The sequence below is a fragment of the Brachypodium distachyon genome, chromosome 2 (assembly GCF_000005505.3).
Source record: "Brachypodium distachyon strain Bd21 chromosome 2, Brachypodium_distachyon_v3.0, whole genome shotgun sequence".
Taxonomy (NCBI): Eukaryota; Viridiplantae; Streptophyta; class Magnoliopsida; order Poales; family Poaceae; genus Brachypodium; species Brachypodium distachyon.
The window spans coordinates 16,128,050-16,146,891 of record NC_016132.3 but is presented as its reverse complement, the minus strand read 5'-3'; the positions used below and the strand labels follow the sequence as shown (position 1 = coordinate 16,146,891).

The 18,842-nt window shown below is 42.5% G+C and overlaps 3 protein-coding genes across 5 annotated transcripts; 2 read left to right on the top strand and 1 right to left on the bottom strand.

Annotated features, from left to right (window-relative positions):
• Nucleotides 1-3,033: 3,033 nt before the first annotated feature.
• Nucleotides 3,034-7,558, bottom strand: LOC100832030 (U11/U12 small nuclear ribonucleoprotein 65 kDa protein). 2 transcript variants are annotated; one of them, XM_010232790.3, is made up of 12 exons: nt 7,209-7,558; nt 6,973-7,044; nt 6,619-6,825; nt 5,670-5,751; nt 5,399-5,578; nt 5,158-5,316; nt 4,917-5,084; nt 4,402-4,489; nt 4,220-4,278; nt 3,918-3,983; nt 3,454-3,647; nt 3,034-3,381 (listed from the first exon to the last, which is right to left on the bottom strand). In XM_010232790.3, exons 1-11 carry the CDS (start codon nt 7,409-7,411, stop codon nt 3,564-3,566), a joined length of 1,368 nt encoding a protein of 455 aa, XP_010231092.1. In that variant the 5' UTR covers nt 7,412-7,558; the 3' UTR covers nt 3,034-3,381; nt 3,454-3,563. The 2 variants fall into 2 exon arrangements, with proteins under 2 accessions (XP_010231092.1, XP_003565980.1); XM_003565932.4 differs by having other exon boundaries at nt 3,034-3,373.
• Nucleotides 7,559-9,846: 2,288 nt separating this feature from the next.
• On the top strand, nt 9,847-12,558 carry LOC100831725 (protein IQ-DOMAIN 1). Its single transcript, XM_003565931.4, has 4 exons — nt 9,847-10,342; nt 10,454-10,645; nt 11,433-11,546; nt 11,638-12,558. Exons 1-4 carry the CDS (start codon nt 10,037-10,039, stop codon nt 12,289-12,291), a joined length of 1,266 nt encoding a protein of 421 aa, XP_003565979.1. The 5' UTR covers nt 9,847-10,036; the 3' UTR covers nt 12,292-12,558.
• A 442-nt stretch (nt 12,559-13,000) lies between these two features.
• Nucleotides 13,001-18,837, top strand: LOC100825292 (probable homogentisate phytyltransferase 2, chloroplastic). 2 transcript variants are annotated; one of them, XM_003567944.4, is made up of 11 exons: nt 13,001-13,315; nt 13,862-13,983; nt 14,065-14,211; nt 14,375-14,600; nt 15,594-15,667; nt 15,821-15,913; nt 16,473-16,590; nt 16,896-16,958; nt 17,435-17,467; nt 18,235-18,313; nt 18,398-18,837. In XM_003567944.4, the coding sequence occupies exons 1-10, from the start codon at nt 13,106-13,108 to the stop codon at nt 18,307-18,309; spliced, it is 1,161 nt and encodes a 386-aa protein (XP_003567992.1). In that variant the 5' UTR covers nt 13,001-13,105; the 3' UTR covers nt 18,310-18,313; nt 18,398-18,837. The 2 variants fall into 2 exon arrangements, with proteins under 2 accessions (XP_003567992.1, XP_010231091.1); XM_010232789.3 differs by having other exon boundaries at nt 18,235-18,325.
• Nucleotides 18,838-18,842: the final 5 nt, after the last annotated feature.

Here is an 18,842-nt window from a genome sequence, read left to right as displayed (position 1 = left end):
TGCTTTGATATGAAAGACCTGGGAGAGGCTGATGTAATTCTTAACATTAAGCTGGTTAAAGATGAGAGTGGAATTATTTTGTTGCAATCCCACTATGTTGAGAAGGTCTTGAGTCGTTTCGGTTTTACTGATAGCAAACTTTCACCAACACCGTATGACCCCAGCGTGATATTCAGAAAGAACAATGGAGAAGTGAAAGATCAATTGAGATACTCTCAAATAATCAGTTCCCTTATGTACTTAGATAGCGCTACGAGGCCTGATATCTCTTTTGCTGTGAGCAAATTGAGTAGGTTCACGTCAAACCCGGGTATAGATCATTGGCGTGCACTAGAAAGGATATTGCGCTTTCTAAAAGGTACGATGAGTTATGGAATACATTATTCAGAGCATCCAGCTGTGCTTGAGGGATATTGTGATTCGAACTGGATCTCTGAAGCAGATGATCTCTACGCCACAATCGGGTATGCCTTCATACTTGGTGGTGGTGTCGTATCATGGAGATCTTGCAAACAGACCATATTGACGAGGTCAACTATGGAAGCAAAACTTGCTGCTTTAGATATAGCCACCTTTGAGGCAGAGTGGCTGAGAGATCTTTTGATGGACTTGCCGGTGGTTGAAAAACTAGTGCCGGCTATTCTGATGAACTGTGATAATCAAACAGTTATTACTAAAGTAAACAGTTCAAAGGATAACGCGAAGTCATCAAAACACGTGAAGAGAGGTGTGCAGTCTGTCAGGAAATTGAAAAACTCCGGAGTGATAGCTGTCACATATATTCAAACAGAGAAAAACTTGGCAGATCTCTTTACCAAGGGACTATCACGTAATGTGATAGCGAGTGCATCGAGGGAAATGGGGTTGAGACCCATGAATGTTGTGCCATAGTGGTAATCCAACCTATGTGATCGGAGATCCCGTGAAGCAGGATCTGGGAAGAATGAAGCTATCGGTATAACAGAGGAGAGTATGTTATAACCCTCTCTATGTGAAGATGTGAGAGTCTCAAATTGTTGTAAGGCAGGTTGGCGACATGCCTTAATGTGTTCATTGCGGCTATGAGTAGCGAAAGATGCTGTCCTACAGAATATTCTTGAAAGAACACACCTATATGAGTCCGACTGTCTAACGTCGCAGTCTATGAGATTTGGGTGATCTCTAGTAACTCATGAAGAGACCACGGAGTATGACGCATATGCTCCACCCGCGGGGTAGACTACTGATAGCCCAGTACTGGTTGACTTTGAGTGAAATCTATTTCACGACAGCTTGCAATTCAAGGCTTAATCCATTGTGAGTGTGGATGGATGTAACTTAATGATCTAGGCAGAAGTTCAACTTAACAGTCTCTGCCGAAACACTAGTATATAAACAAGTAGCGAGAACATGTAAATTTCTAAATGGGTATTTGAGATCTGGTGGGTGATTGTTAGAATTTGGTGGTCCTGATCAGTCCAAGCCCAAATTTTAATAAATTCTGAAAAATCTCAAAGGCCCATTTATGAAGTGGGATGAGGAGAGTGGGAATGGGAATAGTCCCACCTTACTAGTTTAGAGTGAGTGAGGCCAATATATAAGGGATGTTGCTTCTCACCTATTGAGCAAGTGAACAAGAGAAATGCCCGCGCGCGCTCCTCCTCCGCTCGCCTCGCCTCGCCTCGTCACGACGCGCGTGCGCCGCGTTTCGTGAATCGATTTCAATTTCGATTTCGAGTTGCGCTCACCAGCGATCAGGAGAGCAGGTCTTCGGAACTTTTCGTCTTTGCGATCCTGTACTAGAGAGGGCAAATAAGGTTTTTGGGAAGCGCTCCGCGTGACTGCTCGCTTCCGCCACCACGGGTTGTCTACCGTCCAAGTCGGGCGGTGCTACGTGCCGCCATCTTCGTCGTCAAGTCAACTCGATCGTCATCACGGCTTCTTCCTCTTCATCGAAACAGTAGTAATCCGTGATCCGATCTACAAATACTTCTAGTACTTTTGAGATGCCTGTGCTAGTTGCTAATGTCGTCATGATCTATATTCTGAAATTACTCATTAAATTGTTATTCTCGAAATTGCTTAATTTTCCAATACGGTTGACTTCTCTATGGTAGAATATATAGTCCATACTCTTGTGACGACGATAGCTTGGTGATAGGTGGTCAGGTCTGGGGGATTTTGCTGAGCGTGAGCTTTGCATATTGCCCTGAAGCTCGCCATATGTCGCATGGTCGCCCATGCAAGTAACCGACTGTTTGGCATGTGCTGACTCGAGCTTGCGTGCCATTTGAGGCAGGAACTCTGCTCTTGATTGTATCCAATGAAGTCAGAATACTCAACTCAGGATAAGTGTTTGTGTGATGACGACGACATCTCCGTGCAACTTCGTTCATCTTTGAGCAACGTGTGTGGGGTTTTTGACTGGTTTTTCATTAAACAACTGAGCAGCTCTCTCCCATTTTAATTAATGGATTGAGTTCTTTGGATTTTGATTCGAAAAAAAACTTTTGCTATTGTATAGTATTAGGAGTATCTTCTAATACTAGCATCTAGCAGAGACTGGTCACTGACGCCATTGGCTAAAATCTCCTCCATAAAGGCTCATCGACGGGCCTGCCAGAAACAAACACGCACAACTGGACGATGGACCATCCAGGCAGCCTAGCTTAGCTAACACAGGACGAATTGAAGCTTAGCTTAGCGTATTTGGTGAAGCAGGTGACACAACACAACACGTGTTGCTTGCTTCCAAGGCTGGTCTGCTATCTGCTTTAGTCAACTCAACTCTAGTAGCTTGATTAGCATTCTTAACGACGCTATCAAGAAGCCTAATCAGATAGGGATGAGCTCACGCTAGACATATGGAATACTTTAGATTTGCCCCCCACCGTGGTCCGTCGCTTTCGGAGACGACATAACGTATCAAGTACGATCAGAGGTACTGTTTGCTTCTCATCGGGGGAGCCCACATGGTACCTAACCAGCAACAGACTCGACCTTATTTTTCGTTTTTTTCTGCGGGAACTATTTGACAGCTTCGAAAAATCTACATTACAAAAAGCTCGACGCAACACTAATGATCCAATCTCAAAGTGCTTTAGAATACCATTCATGTTTTTACATATCTGACACCCAGAGAAGCACAGGCTAACACTTGACTGAGATACAGTAATCGATAAACTATTGATCACTGGCTTTGTTTCTTCTACATGAGATGTCTAACAGTATCCGACGTCTCTCAGAAACATTGCAGAGCCTGTATCTTCATGGTGAGCAGCACAGTGTTTCTTCTCATCGATAGAGAATGCGGTACATTCAAACAACAGAGCAGACAAACACCACGCCTGTTGAAGGTAATACCTGGATTGATTAACCAATGTTGTAGCTCCACCTGAAAAACTAGCAACAAGGTCAGCGCGGTTGTGTTCCACATGGGATCGAACAACAGCACATAGTATTAACCCACGGTACCTGCACAGAATACCCATAATCTTGGCTGACAACCCTAACGACTTTACAGCTCGTCAGAATCCGAAAGAATGCAACTTCCTTTAGAATGCAACATAGGGTGTCAGAACCTCCTAGGAAGCTTTGCTAGCAGCAGGGCTTCTACCAAACTGAATGATCATCGGCTTTCCTTTGAACACATAACCATGGGTTAAGTTCTGCAAAATCAGAAACAGAACCATACTTTAGAACACATAGTTCTGGGACTAAATAAGGAAGGCTAGGAAATAAAACACTCCAGATGTAACAAAAATGGGACTTCTTTCTTACAGCTTTGATACTTCAAACAAAAGTTTGTTAGTGCCGCGCCCAGCGAGCAACTTCAGAGTTTTTTAGCATGCAGATGGGCAGTTTTACTGATTTCGATAAATTAGCTATATTTATTGTGTAATACTATTGTAAACCAATGGACAACAATAGTCTCTAACCAGTGCACGTTGAGCAAGTTCAACAGATGGAAATGTCACAAAAGCTTGGCCCCGCATCCGTCCTTCCTGGAACGAGATCAGAATATTTCAGGAACAGAATAATGCTAGCAAAATGAAGCAGAACAATGGTGACATAGAAAAAATGATATGGTCCAAAAGAAACACCAGCTTTTCTGATAAGTTTCCCCATGAATAAACAATAGATGTGGAGCAAGGAACTATCATTTGGATTTTGTTTCCTTATCAATAGGATCTACTTTCGATCGTAATCACGGCGCAAGTAAAAGATATACAAATCTAACCTGCATTAGCTTGATACTTAAACCAGATTTTGCAGCATCCATGCTTTCGAACACAGATCCTGTAACGAGCAGTTTAAAACAAAACTTAGAGAGAAATTGAGCAAGAACTACGATGTGCAGAATTCTGACATAAACATTTCAAGAAACACCGGTATTCACTATCCAGTCTCCCCCAGTCATACCAAAGACATAGTAGAAGTCATCATGAACAACATCCTTCGCCAAGTTCTTAATATATAATACACTGGCAGGATTCCCTGGAGTGTAATTCTGCAAAACAGAAACAAGAGTGTCTCAGTGATTTGATTGTGATTTTTTTAAAGGGCAATTTTGCAACTGTTGACTTGCGACAAATAGGCTGATAATTGACGTCTACTTTCATGAATATCGAGGAAAATAGAACATATAGGGAATGTGATCATTGGATCGTAGTGACATAATAGACCACATTGCCTAACAACTAGCAACACCAGCTTGTGATACTACGTTTAAAATCTGCTAACAGGAGTAGCCGTTCTTCAAATTATTAGGAACTCATAATGAAGATAAAAAAGGATGAAAATTATGTGAACACTAGATGATGGTACCTATGATGTATATTCGTATTAATCATCTTGAAGTTACAAGATGATATCACTAAAACATTGCATCCTCAAGATGTTTGTGTAAATGACATAATAATACTAAATGCATCTACCTTGAACATGGGAAGGGACAAAATCTCCTCGGTCGGTAATTTCTCTTTCTCTATTTCCTGAGGCGTGACAAAATATTTTTCTTCAGGTTCATCTTTTGAGGACAATTCCTTGTCAATAGTACTTTGATCAGCAAGTTCCTTATGAGCAGCCTTAGGGAGAATATTTATCTGCACAAAGCCATTGCATTAGAACATGCAAAGGTAATTCAGCTCTTGAGTTCTAACAAAAACAATGCTTCACCTGCAGTACTGGGTTTTTCTTTTTTATTATTTGAATCTCATTAGAAACTAACGCAGCTGGTTTCACCCCAACTGCTTCATGAGAGACACTTTTATCAACAGCAGGACCAACAATAGCTTCATGCTTTGTGCGCTTGACTTTCCTTGTATCAACATCTTCCTACAATAAATAAAGTGTGCATACATGATTTATCAAAGATATTTATAAATTGAAAGCTACGAAGATAGGATGTAGCAAGTACATCAGAAGATTCCATCTCAGACTCATCACTGGACAAAACCGCCAAATGATGTTTCTCCGTCGTAGAAGGCTGCGGTGGTGGAGGGGGAGGAGGAGCAGGCACTTGTGATGGTAGAGGTGGAGTAGGCAATGCCATCCGAAATGGAGCTGGAAGATTCATCTTGTTCATCAAATGCAACACCTGTTTCAAAAAAATACATTTGCTCATGCTGAATTCACAAAATTATGCCTTGAGTTGCAATGGTAGTTCACGGATAGAAATTCTAATAGACCTGAGTGTAAAATCGGGGAACGGCAATGAGAGAATTGACAATATTTGTCAGTATGTTTCCATCTGGCGGTGGATATGCATACCTACAAATAAATAAAGAGCACTTTCATCAGTCTCAACTAAGATTGTGGTTTGGAACTGCCAACATGGATACCAGAAAGAGATTCCACAGAGATGAATTGGTTGACCTCATTGAAAACTATGACCCGTTTGCAGACTATGTAGTCTCAGAAGTCAGAATTGCATTGACTAAGTCAGCATATAAAAGCTTAATAGATTGGTAATTGTTTGCTAAATTGATTCTTAACTTCCAATTGGATAATATAAGAAAATTGGCATAAACACTCATGATTGAGAGCTCACTGTCTTTTACAATAAGAATCCAGTAGCAGTAAGCTAAAATACTAACTTTTTAGAGCAGCATTTTTTGTCGTAAGAGGAAGCAAAAATGTAATTTTCAGTTAGAGACACAACATTCCATTGTAGTCTCCCTCAATTGTTTTATGTAAGGTACTCATGCATTCCAAGATTAAATGACTAATAAAATATCGGTTCATGTTACATAAAAAGATATCATTGAAACTTCTGAGTATGAATCCGATTATATCACCTTTTTGTCACCCGCATAATATTGGTCTAATTGTTGGTCAAAGTGAATCTTTGAATGCGTGAATGCCTTATATTTTAGAGCAGCGTGAGTACTACGTAACAAATACAAGGATGAACTTACGTTATTTGCCGTAAACAAAAGATAAACTTAGGTTATTGGATTCTTAATTCTCAGATTGCAGATAGCAACTCACATCTTCAGTTACTACTTGAACATTTGCAGACAACGGTGTACATTATCTAGTGAGAGTGTGAGACACACTACATCAATTAGCTAGATCTATGCAATGGCTTAAAGCGTTGGAAGATAATGAGAAAAAACAATGATAGCCGTGACATACTCAAGATGAGGAGGAAATGGATAGTCTACACCAAGCTTAGAAGCGATCGGTTCAGCAGTTGATGTAGAATTCTTTTGATTCTGGGCATTCATACTTGGCACCTGAGGCATCCCATGAGCTAACTGCTCCTGATGCTTCTCGCTCGCATTCTTAGCATTTGGCTGATTTGCTCTCTCAACTATCAATACTTTCCCAAGGAACCTCAACCTGCCAAAAGCACCCCTTAGCAAAGAAAAAAAGAAATGACGAAGGATTGATTGACAAAATTAAGATGAAGAAAACAATTCATCTGCATATATAGTTGGAACAAAAAAATGTACAAGTGATCGAGAGGGTGTACTTGAGAAAAGGAACCTGTTCAACAGAGACTGTGCCTGATTGGCCGCCATCTCATCCTTAAAATCCACAAATGCACAGTTCCTCAACCTGTTATAGTGAAGATGGCTTCAGTAAAAAAAACATATGTATCACCTAGACAATCTCAGTGTATACTTACAGAACTCTAGTAGTTAAATCACAAGTTACCAGAAAACGGTCAATATGCAAAACACCAAACAAAGCACAATTGGACAGGAGGAGGAGGTGAATACTTTCCACCGCCGCCGGGGCGAACGGCCGTGGCGCCGTAGTGGGAGAAGAGTCGGGAGAGCATGTCCTGCGTTATCGCCTCTGGGAGGTGCCGCACCAGGAGCGTTGCCGGCGCCGGAGCAGACCCAGCCTGCTGCTGTGGCAGTGGAGCAGGTGAGGGATTCGCCGGTACTGTAGGAAGCGGAGGCCGCGGGAATGACTCCATCGAGAGGCGCCGGTAGGCTGGGGTCGTAGGCGGCGGGCTGGGGATGTCTACGTTGGCGGCAGGGACCGCGTTGGCGGCGGAGATTCGACGGAGCGGTGGGGTGACGGCGGGGAACCGTAGACGACTGGGCAGAGAGAGAGATGGCGAGCTGAGCTGCGAGGGAGGGGCTCGGCCTCTCGGGGGATTCGGGATGGGCCTGGGTTGGGCTGAGGTCTGGGGGCTCGCGGGGTCACCAGGGCCCAGGAATAGGCTACAGATGGACTGGTCCCGGATATCCATATTTCGTGTTTTTTTTACATGTCTATATTTTGCGTTTGGTTGCACACTTGCACTAAACTTATCTACTCACTCCATTCCGAATTAATTTATGTGGATTTGCATAAGAATCTATAAAAATCCATGTCAGTTAATTTGGGACGGAAGGAGCATATCGTCTTCAGAGTTTCAAACGTTCAGAAAGAAACATAAATACAAAATAAAGGTATGGGCAAGAAGGAAGTGTGAGCCTAGCCTCTTTTTTGCGTTTTGCCCCTTGCTCTCCTCGTACTGGTCCTGCAGGCTAGACGATTTTTTTTGTGACCCCACCCCTTGACAATTACTGGCTTCGTATCAATTTATAAGATGTTTTGACAGTTCAATTCAAATTGCCGTGATGCCTTGTAACTCACAAGAGTGTAGTATTTGTTTCGGAATGTAGAATAATCGAAGACATAGATCCTCTACAAGGTCAAGGCAACAAGCAATTGAAAACAGCAGTATATCCTCGCAAAAAAAACAGCATTACAACGTTCAAAAATAAATAGCAGTAGAACTCGACACCAGTATGTTGTGTTCAGTAAAGCATAACCTCAACATTGGAGAAAAAACGCACGTCAAAGTCCATTGCTTTTGCTGAACTCATGCACCAACTGTTGTCCTCCTATAGAAGAACCACAATGCGATGCATTCCTTCCATATGTACAAGCCTGCCTATCATTTTACAATTTTCAGTCACGGGCCATTTGTTTGGCGCTTCTCTAGCCAAACCAAATACACCAACATGTTCCTATAGAGTTCATAATTCAATTATGGTTCTTTTTCGTTATGAAAGGTAGATCGTTTGGTCTTCAAATTTAGACTGTATTCATTAGATAATGTGAAAGAAATAAAAAAAAGTGTGAGAAGGGACAAAAAATAAAAGTATTCACAAAAATTGGGGCAAAAAAGCAAGTATACAAGGAAAAGAAAGGCAAGATCAAACGCCTATTCAAATACCCGATTATGGAGTATGAGGTTGTTTGGTTGCTACCCTGTGCACCATGCATGGGAAAAGCTCGTGCCTAGCATGCATATGGAAGTTTCTTTTCTTTTTCCCTCAAGAGGCATGCATGTGGAGGTGTTGTTGGTGCTGCATGCGCCCGAAGATGTATTGTTTTGTGGTTCCAAGACAAAGGTCAACACTTGGATGCTCTTTTCTCTAATTAAAGTTAATTTAGTACTCCCTCCGTCCCATATTAAATGATTCAAATTTGTTCAAATATGAATGTATCTATGCCTAAAAAGAATCTAGATATATGTAATAGAAAGTCATTTAATATGTGATGGAGGGCGTAGTACTCAGGGAGCTGTTGTCACAGCCGTAGGCGCTCCATGTTGGAGGCCTGATTCAGGCTAAGGCTCCGTTTGGAACGAAGGATGTCATAGGAATTTCGAAATGTTTCCTTTCCTTCATGCTTCGTAGGATTCAAAACATTTGCCCAAATCTTGTCTTTTCAAAACTCCAATGCAACATGTATTTTTATCTCTCCTCCCGTCCCTCTCTTGAAAGAAAGCTTTCATGTGAAATTATCGCGAAGCATCTAAGAGTTGTATCCTACATCCTTTAATTTTCCGTTTTACAAATCTTGCGCCGACTGTCCAGACGCAAACCGAACAGCTCCTGGTGCAGGAGTCTTCCAATTTCGTTTCACTACTTTCTAGACATTTGAGCCAAACTGGAGTAGCGTGCAAACGAAGTTGCCCTGCATGTGTCCATGATTGGCCATCCACCTGCAAAGTCCGATCTCCGATGCCCAGTATAGTCCGCGTCACGAAGCTAATCGGTGCCGGGTCGTGCCCGCGCCGTCGTTGGTACACAGGCCCGCGATCCCGTTCGTGGTCCCAAGCCGTACATGTGCGCCTAGGAAGCTCCTAGTGGGCCCAGCGAGTCAGCGTCCCCTGGCGCGCGTGCCACGAGAAAGCCGCGCAACCTCCTCCTTTCACGCAACCCGAGACGCATGAAAATCACATGGGCGCCAGCTCGTTACCCCTGACCGAATGACTAGTGGGGTCCATCGCTCAGAAGAGGCTGCGATTCCAGAGCCGGTCAGCCGGTCCCGCTTTTGCTTGTCGCCATTCGAAATTTGAATCCCGGCGACGAGAGCAAGAGGAAGAAACGGTTCCGCGGCAGTCCCGGAGTGCGCGTCGTGGGCGTAAAGGACAACAACGGCTATACCTCACATTCTCTTCTCACTCCCCCCCACCACCTCTGCTTCCATTTTGTCTCGTCTCGCGTCGCGCCCACGGAGTCAATCAAGCGTTCGACGTACGTGCCGAGCGAGAGTGGGTTGAGTTGCGTTGGGTTGGGTTTGGGGGGCAGAGGCGGAGATGGGGGCCTCGGGGAAGTGGATCAAGTCGCTGGTGGGACTCAAGGCGCCGCCGTCGTCGGCGGCGGCGGGGACGAAGGGGCGGAAGTGGAGCCGGCTGTGGCGGAGCCCCTCCTCGTCCAGAGGCGGCGGCAACAACGCGCCGTCGCCGTGGTGCGAGACGACGTCGGCCTCGTCCGCCGCCGCCGCCGGCGCGCTCAGCTCGGACGTCGTCGCGGCCGTGGTGCGCGCGCCGCCCAGGGACTTCCTGGTGATCAGGCAGGAGTGGGCCGCCGTCCGCGTCCAGACCGCCTTCCGCGCCTTCCTGGTAACCCAACCCACAAATAACAATCTCTGTCAGTGATTCTGATTCAGTCTCGTGAAGAACTACTCTGGTTTGATCCGACGAGTTCATGGTTACTTGCTTGCGCGTGTGCAGGCGAGGCGGGCGTTGAAGGCGCTGCGGGGCATCGTGCGGCTGCAGGCGCTGGTGCGGGGGCGGCTGGTGCGGAGGCAGCTGGCCGTGACGCTCAACCGCATGGAGGCGCTGCTAAGGGTGCAGGAGCGAGCCATGGAGCGGAGGGCGCGCTGCTGTGCGGACGGCGGGGATGACCCTGTCAGGGAAGCTGAGGTACATATGTCATTCCTGCAAATTTGATTGCGTTGCTCTATCCTGTGTGGGTAGAAATTTGATGGAGGTTGAGGTTTATCATTTTTTTCTGAGAGGAAGTTGAGGTTTATCAATTCAGTCATCTGGCAATTAAAAACAAATTGAGTCTTCCTCTAATGGGCCTAGTGTAATCGTGGCCCATGGGCTAAGTTGTTGAATTCACTCGATTGCATTCCCTTGAAATCAACATTGTTCAAATAATCTTGATAGGAAATGTACAAGGTTTTTGTATTTTGACTCAGGTATATAATTTGAAAGGTCTTTGCTTTCATTTCCTTGCACAGAAAGGGATGTGCAACTGAATGCTCTACTTTTACATGAAAAAGACTTTTACTCATGATTTGATATGGGCAGTTAAACTTGATTTGATTGAGTCCGTTAAGATTATTATTTCTGCTTTCACATGTACGAAGAACGATGAATGTTTGAATAGGTCCTTGTAGTGATTAGTGACGACCTTAGGTGAGAAAAGCAGTAGTCATACACCAATATTGTCTTATGCAATGAGTTGTTGCCAAAAGCCATGTTTTAAGTTCAGGCCACAGCTCAAGGCATACGCGATGGAGTTCAGACTTCAGAGGATACTGTGACATTCCTGTAAGATTAATTTGTGTAACCAAATATAGTACACTTCATGTAAAAATATGGCACTTGGTTGTTTTCGTTACAGAAACTATCTGATGTTGATTAAGAAATGGGGCATAGTGTTGTTTTGTGAAAGACATATTGACATCAGTTAGCACTGCAGGAACAATGGTGTGCCAGGCAAGGTTCTGTCGACGAAGTAAGATCGAAAATGCAAATGAAGCACGAGGGTGCAGTGAAGAGAGAAAGGGCAATGGCTTATTCTCTTTCTCACCAGGTATAAAGTTTCAGCAACGACAGAATCTCCATCCAATATTGCATACGTTACCATAGTTTTACCTAATACATGTTGCTCATATTCCTTTCAGCCTCGGAGCGTAAAACACAGAGGGAGGCCAAGCTCCCCTGCTAGCTCTCTCAGGAACCATGAGTCTTATATCGAAGGATGGATGGCAACAAAACCTTGGGACAGCAGGCGTATGGATCCAAACCGCAGCGAATCACATTGCCTAGAGAACTCCAATGAGCTGAACTTAGCAGGCTCCAAATTTTCAGATTCTGGGACTGGGAGGTCTGTTAAGGTTAGAAGGAACAATGTGGCAACCATGGTGGAAGCAAAGTCTCCTTCATTGCTCTCAGCTTCTTCTGCTTCTTTGGACTTGGCGTTCGATGAGAGCTCTCTGTCGACATCTTCGGTAACTCCGGCATCTGCTGCCATGGCATCCGAAGCAAGATCTGTGGACAGTGGTTACAGAGGTGGAGGGCCGGGCTACATGAGCTTGACCAAGTCTGCCAGAGCAAGGCTGGACGGCTGCGGCGGCAGCCGTAGAGGGCTATCACCCCAGATGCAAAGGCAGAGATCCGGTGGCATGCCGTATCGCAGAAGGGTGGCACTCTCTTCACTAGACTCCCAGAGCAATGCTGGTTCGGATATCTCAGCCGCCTGTAGGAGGCTGAACAGCATGTCTTTGAAAGGTCCTAGCATGATGACAAGAAGCTTGGACAAGGAGAATGACTATTGATCCTACTAGCTAGCTGGTTATCTGCTCATTGGAGAAAACACAATTTATTTTGCACCTTATATAATTCTCTTTACAGCTTCTTCTCTGCTTTAGTAGTAGGTTTATACCTCCATTCCAAGTTCAACCCCTCATTGCTTGTATTGCATTTTGGTGCAAATAATGTTATTCGGTAGTACAATCATGTAAAGATCATCGAGGATGAACATGACATCTAATGTGTCACCGACATGTGGCCCCGATTCCTATTCTATTCTCACTTTGCAGGAACCTAGTGTTTTTTTTTCTGATTTACAGCAATAGCTTTGGTGCTCACCTAAGTTTATCTTGTACTCTCTCGGTTTCAAATTATAAAATGTTCTACTCCCTTCTATCCATATTTTTTCAAATTTGGATGTATCTATGCTTAAAAAGCGTCTAGATACATGTAATATTTCGACAATTAATATGTATCGGAGGGAGTAGGTAAAATCAAACTCTTTAAATTTTGACCAATGACATAAAAAAAAAGTACTACAGCAATATGTATTACACAATACAAATATCTCTACAAAATAATATCTCATTAAAATGGATTTTGAAAGCGAATCTGTCTAATTTATAAAGTTATTGTTCGAACTTCAATCTTGACTGCACATTTTGTCATATGTGAACCGGGAGGAGTACAAAACAGACATCGGCCACAGGATAACACACGCACGGCTCTCCAGTCGTCTCCCATCACTCGCTGTCTGCACCTAGCCTCTCATCAATCACCAATGGCGATGGGTGGCTGAGAGGAAGAAGGGAAAAAAAAAAAGCAGGCGGAGAGCTCCCCATGGCTTCCCTCGCCTCCCCTCCTCTCCCCACCCACGCGCCCACCACAGCCGCTCGCTTCCTCCCCGCCCCGGCTAGCCGCCACGGCGTGCGCCTTCCTCGCCTCCTCAGCCAGTCTCCGCCGTCCGTGTCGCCTCTCTTCTCCTCTGTTTCCGCCCGCTTCCCCGCTTCCCCACGCGCTGCCCGCGAGCGCCGGCGCGACTCCGTACGGGTAAGCATCCCGATCTCATGTATCCGAGTCAATGCGAAGTAACCCTGTTTGATGCCAAGTATCAGCGGTGTGTCTCATGTAAGCTAAGCAAAATCGGCCAGCCGTTTCCTCTAGGTTACCCGATTAGAAGCTACGATGTCAGACAGACTCAGCGTTGATAGCTATATGTAATTCCGGCAAGTTGAATTTACTGCATTCGGGCTTGTAGGAAAGGATGCAATGCCCTGATTGTCCTGATCGACCCAGATATTTCTCTGATAGCTCAGTGGTAGTCTTGCCGGTACTTTGACTGCATTGTGATCCAAATAGGCATTGCTTAGTGGGCGTTTGGGAGAATTTGAGATCGGAGTATCAAAACTCACAAACATAATAGAATATGATTACCTGCGTCTTTACCTTTTAGTAGACATTATTCATGAGAACTAGGAATGAATGAGCTTGCTGTTTGCGCATACTCACTGTAACAATGTGTACTTAATTAAACGATGGGACTATGTGTCTTCTTGTATAGTATGATCACATTGGTTTGTCCTGGTCCTGGTACAGGCATGCTCTCAAGCCGGTGCTGCTGGACCAGCTCCATTGTCAAAGACACTATCAGACCTCAAAGATTCCTGCTGGAGATTTTTGAGGCCACACACAATTCGAGGAACTGCTCTGGGATCCACGTGAGGGGCATCAAGTTTCAGTTTTATAATGGTTGAACCAAGATGTAATATTCTAGTATTAAACTTGTTGTGTTGATGCAGAGCTTTGGTTGCTAGAGCCTTGATAGAGAATCCCCAATTGATAGACTGGCGCTTGGTATTCAAAGCATTCTATGGGCTTGTGGCATTGATCTGCGGCAATGGTTACATTGTTGGGATTAATCAGATCTATGACATTGGAATCGACAAGTATGTACATTGCCTCCCGTGTCTTGAGTCTTACTTATGCTTACTACCTTCGTAAAGGTGCCATTACAAAGTATTACCATTAAACATAACATGCCACCAAGCACGGCTACCGTTTTGACTATCGTTGTCACTGTTTCATTTATAAGTTTATGCTACTGGGCAGGGTAAACAAGCCATACTTACCTATTGCTGCCGGTGATCTCTCAGTTCAGTCAGCATGGTTATTGGTCGTATCATTTGCAGTGGTGGGCTTTTCAATTGTTGTTTCAAACTTTGGACCTTTCATTAGCTCTCTTTACTGCCTTGGTCTATTTCTTGGCACTATATATTCTGTTCCTCCATTCAGACTGAAGAGATATCCGGTTGCTGCTTTTCTTATCATTGCGACGGTACTTTCCTCCTCCCTTCTTATTTACCATAATAACAACACTGATTTTATTAGTTTTATGTTTTAGAATTGAGGACTAGGAGACTTTGCTTACTTCATCTCTGCTCACTTGCCGTCAGGCTATTGTATGCATTACACAGGGCCAGATCTAACAACTTGACAAACCAAAATAACTGAAGATAAGACCCTCTTAAACAAATACATACCGACTAAAGACAAAATAGTAATTCAAGGCTTGAACGTGGTTGCTGGCCATAGCTGCTAGTCTGCTGCCCTCTTGTGAGCCATTCCCCATCGGCTCATAATGGACGAAACCGTGACAATTGACAGATATATTTGTAGGTACCATCTTACTCATTTATCTTGTCACTTTCTGTGTAGTATTTGTAATAATATGAAATCATAGGCCGTAGTGAACAATAGAAGGTTTACTGGCCAGTCTGTCCTCAAACCTATTTGTTAGTTTAGCATGAGTGAACTTGAACAGTGTTAAAACCATAGAGGTTTGTCTCTGTTGAATGGTTGTGTCTACATTTTATTTTTGTGTATTACGTGTTCCTTTATGCAGCTCAGAAGATGATCAATGTATACCTCAACTTTCTAGAAAATATTTTTCTTTGGAGAAACAAGAGTAGGACTAGCAAATCATCTCCACCATAACTCTAGCTACACCAGTTTTACAGAAATTTGCGATGGAACTTTTGGAAAGACAATTTGAATACTTCAACACTTTCTTCCTTAGAACTGTTTGTTTACTAGAAATTTTATTTCACTTATCAGGTTAGTCTCTTAATTTCCTAACAACTCGGAAGTGATCCACTATAGATTATTTTTTTACTGGGATCCGCTATACATATTTTTTTACCGGGATCCACTATACAAATTCCAAATATCTCATTTCTCTTAGTTTATCATGCTTCATATACTTCATTTTTACTTCAAACGCTTTTCCTTTTTCACAAACCTGCCTTTGATAGTTTGATATTTTTTATAGGTTCGTGGTTTCCTTCTGAACTTTGGCGTGTACTATGCTACTAGAGCTGCATTAGGTCTTACTTTCCAATGGAGGTAAGCTAGTCACTGTTGAAGTGAGCAATGTATTTCTAGAATCAATATACCCCTATCTAATCAAAGTGTTAAAGTTATGCTGCATCTTATTGCAGACGAACATTCACAGATGATCGTGATGTCTAATGCTATATGATACCTTTCTATCTGCAGCTCGCCTGTTGCTTTTATTACATGCTTTGTGACTTTGTTTGCTTTGGTAATTGCTATAACCAAAGATCTTCCGGATGTTGAAGGAGATCGCAAGTGAGTTCATGGTTTTGTGTCATTTCACTCTTAGTTTTTTCCAACAAATAACATGTTATTTTTCAAATAAATAACTAAATACATGTCTTTGTATCACTATTCTTGTTGCTGTTAATTGGGGTTGCTATAAAATTTATCGACTGCAGGTCCAAAAAATGGCAGTAATTGGTCAAACAAAGTACATATTAACTCGAAGGGTTAAAAAATACAAATTAAGATGTGAGCTTGGGCCTCTAATCTCTATGTTTTATTTCTATGAGCCTTGCCAGTGGTTCAAGCTAGAACAGAAACTGGGTTGAGTGATTTCAGCCCATATCTGGAGAAGTTATATGAAGCATTGTATTTTGAAAGATCTCCAAACATAAGAGAAAGGGACATAATTTGTTAGTTCTGCGTGCTGAGTGAATTCTGTGTTAAAATAAATAAATAAATCAAATTTAGACTGTTTTCTGCATTGTTTCAGCAACCAGCAGCCGCCAGTTCCATCGAACTATTTAGTTGTCTAAGAAATATCATCGGTTGAATTACTGATCTTACACATAATGTTTCCCCCTTGTAGGTTCAAAATATCAACTTTGGCGACAAAGCTTGGTGTTAGAAACATTGCCTTCCTTGGCTCTGGTTTATTGCTGGCAAACTATGTTGCTGCTATTGTTGTACCTTTTCTCATACCTCAGGTTAAATTACTACTCCAATTCTAGATAGAGACATAACAAGCACCATACATAATATGCATGCCATACATTTTAACTAGCTACTGTACCTTGTCTGTTTGAAATTTGTCCAATTTAACCGCACCTATATCTTGGATGATAGAAACATGAATACAAGGTCAACTAGACCAGTAAAGCTTGATAACCATTCTTTAATGTTATAGTTTGCTGATCAGTGGATGTTTGGAGCAAGCAATTACTTTCATGCATAATTTAATCCTAAGCAGTTTTACCTGGTCCTATTGCACTGATGGTGTTTAAAATTGCAGGCTTTCAGGAGCATTGTAATGGTACCTTTTCATGCTGCTCTTGCAGTTGCTTTAATTTTCCAGGTAAACACATTGACCCCTGTAGATGATCAATCCTGCAGTCTCTAAGATCTATACCTGTCCGATTCAATCCTGCATAACTAGCTTAAAGTTATCATTGACTGCTTTTAGACCAAAACCCAAATGGTCCAGCATCAAAAGAAGATTAAACAAGCTAAACAGAATTTGAACGCTGGGGACACCAGCTTAAGTACCAGAGGTGCAACAAGCATCACCATAAAACTGACTTTGAGCGTGATTCCGCTGTGCTTAGCTATTTATATTTGGATTTACATATGGAATTGCACAGATGTAAGCACACGGGCTTGTGGAGCTTGAAATGTGGATGTCACATCACTAGCAATATACCAATATTAAATAGTTAAGGTTGAAAACAAACTTCAGTTGAAGATAACAAGCAATATTTATGTTCATAGCTATTTCCTTGGGTTCTGGACCACTTTTTTGTTACCTAACTTGCTTATTATGAATGATTTCAGACATGGGTTCTGGAGCAAGCAAAGTACAGTAAGGTGAAGCTTTGAACTTATGTTCTTCACAGCTCCAGTTCGCACATATAACTCATGAAATAGTACAGACTTCAATGATTGAAATTGCTAGGAGAACTATTGTTTCTTAACTTGCATATATTTTGGTTATTTTACTAGAATAAGTAGGCCCCATTCTATTTTTTTGTTTATGCAGTATCATATATGCAAGGTCTTTTGTTCTTCTTCAGAAGAAACATAAGCTTGCAGTGTCTTAGATATGAATAGTTAACCAACAAAAGTCAAGAGCTCTCAAGTTGTGATGTAGCCTATGTAAATTGGTTCCATTCTTGTGTTTACATTATCGTGGCACAGCTGATCTTTCTACCGTTGGTTGTACTCTCTTTATAGATTTTCTAAAAGGAATTTTCTTTGAATTGAAGATCATCTGCAAACGCAAATACACATGTATATTATACTCCCTCCATTTCACAAAGGTTGGCGTATTTTGTTTCGTTAAGACAAGGCTTTGACCGATGAAAACTCTATTGATATGTGTTTTTTCATACATGAAATTTATATCAATGGATTCGTCTTTAAAAGTACTTGCTAATGATCATGGTTTCGTATCATATAACTTACATATTAATAAATTAATTCTTGGTCAAAGGCTTGTCTTAACGAAACAAAATACGCCAATCTTTGTGAAATGGAGGGAGTATAAGTTTAATGAACAGATACCTTTTTTGAATTCCAAGTGCATTTGTGTTGCATCTGAAATAATTAGGTTTCACTGTTTCTTTGTGTGGCAGGATGCTATTTCGCAGTACTACCGGTTCATCTGGAATCTTTTCTATGCTGAATATATATTCTTTCCCTTGATATAGAGAGGTAACTTTTCTGGTAAGCACTTCAGCTTTGGCTGTTCTGTGAAGTCTGTTTCAGAAACTTCATGCATTCATTTTAAATTGTCAGATATGGCGTCTAACCTGGGCTACATGATGGGAGCATACCAAAATGAGAGTCTGTTGGCACAACAAAGGACAATTTTTTTTTGTGCCTGTAAAACGGGAGCTTTTGTACATATTTTGACTGGTAGGGGAACAGAGCAGTGATACTATGAGGGCCTTGAAGATATTATAGAAGTTTCCATTAGAGTTTGGCATTGAGTACTTGCTGTTACTAGACCAACTCAAAATCACATTGGTGGCTGAAATTTAATTGGTGAGCGTTTGACGTCGATGCAAGTTTAAGCTCCTGTCTGTCCACAAACAACTGTTCTGCGAACTGGCAAGGTTTTCCACCAGCCGGAGGCTACGAGAGCTACTTTCACTTGGTTTCTTAAAAATGCATTCTTCTCAAAACACATGGACCAGATACTACTACTCTACTACTACTAGTATTTGTATCATCAATTTGG

What these genes read in the sequence shown, in the direction of transcription:
- LOC100832030 (XM_010232790.3), bottom strand. Translation starts at nt 7,411, where the DNA reads ATGGAGTCATTCCCGCGGCCTCCGCTTCCTACAGTACCGGCGAATCCC. An exon ending in CGCCCCGGCGGCGGTGGAAA is followed by an intron (nt 7,045 to 7,208) that starts GTATTCACCTCC and finishes TCACTATAACAG; the next exon opens with GTTGAGGAACTGTGCATTTG. An exon ending in TAAGTATCAAGCTAATGCAG is followed by an intron (nt 3,984 to 4,219) that starts GTTAGATTTGTA and finishes ATCTCGTTCCAG; the next exon opens with GAAGGACGGATGCGGGGCCA.
- LOC100831725 (XM_003565931.4), top strand. Translation starts at nt 10,037, where the DNA reads ATGGGGGCCTCGGGGAAGTGGATCAAGTCGCTGGTGGGACTCAAGGCG. An exon ending in CCGCCTTCCGCGCCTTCCTG is followed by an intron (nt 10,343 to 10,453) that starts GTAACCCAACCC and finishes GCGCGTGTGCAG; the next exon opens with GCGAGGCGGGCGTTGAAGGC. An exon ending in CTTATTCTCTTTCTCACCAG is followed by an intron (nt 11,547 to 11,637) that starts GTATAAAGTTTC and finishes TATTCCTTTCAG; the next exon opens with CCTCGGAGCGTAAAACACAG.
- LOC100825292 (XM_003567944.4), top strand. Translation starts at nt 13,106, where the DNA reads ATGGCTTCCCTCGCCTCCCCTCCTCTCCCCACCCACGCGCCCACCACA. An exon ending in CAGTTGCTTTAATTTTCCAG is followed by an intron (nt 16,959 to 17,434) that starts GTAAACACATTG and finishes GAATGATTTCAG; the next exon opens with ACATGGGTTCTGGAGCAAGC. An exon ending in AGCAAGCAAAGTACAGTAAG is followed by an intron (nt 17,468 to 18,234) that starts GTGAAGCTTTGA and finishes TTTGTGTGGCAG; the next exon opens with GATGCTATTTCGCAGTACTA.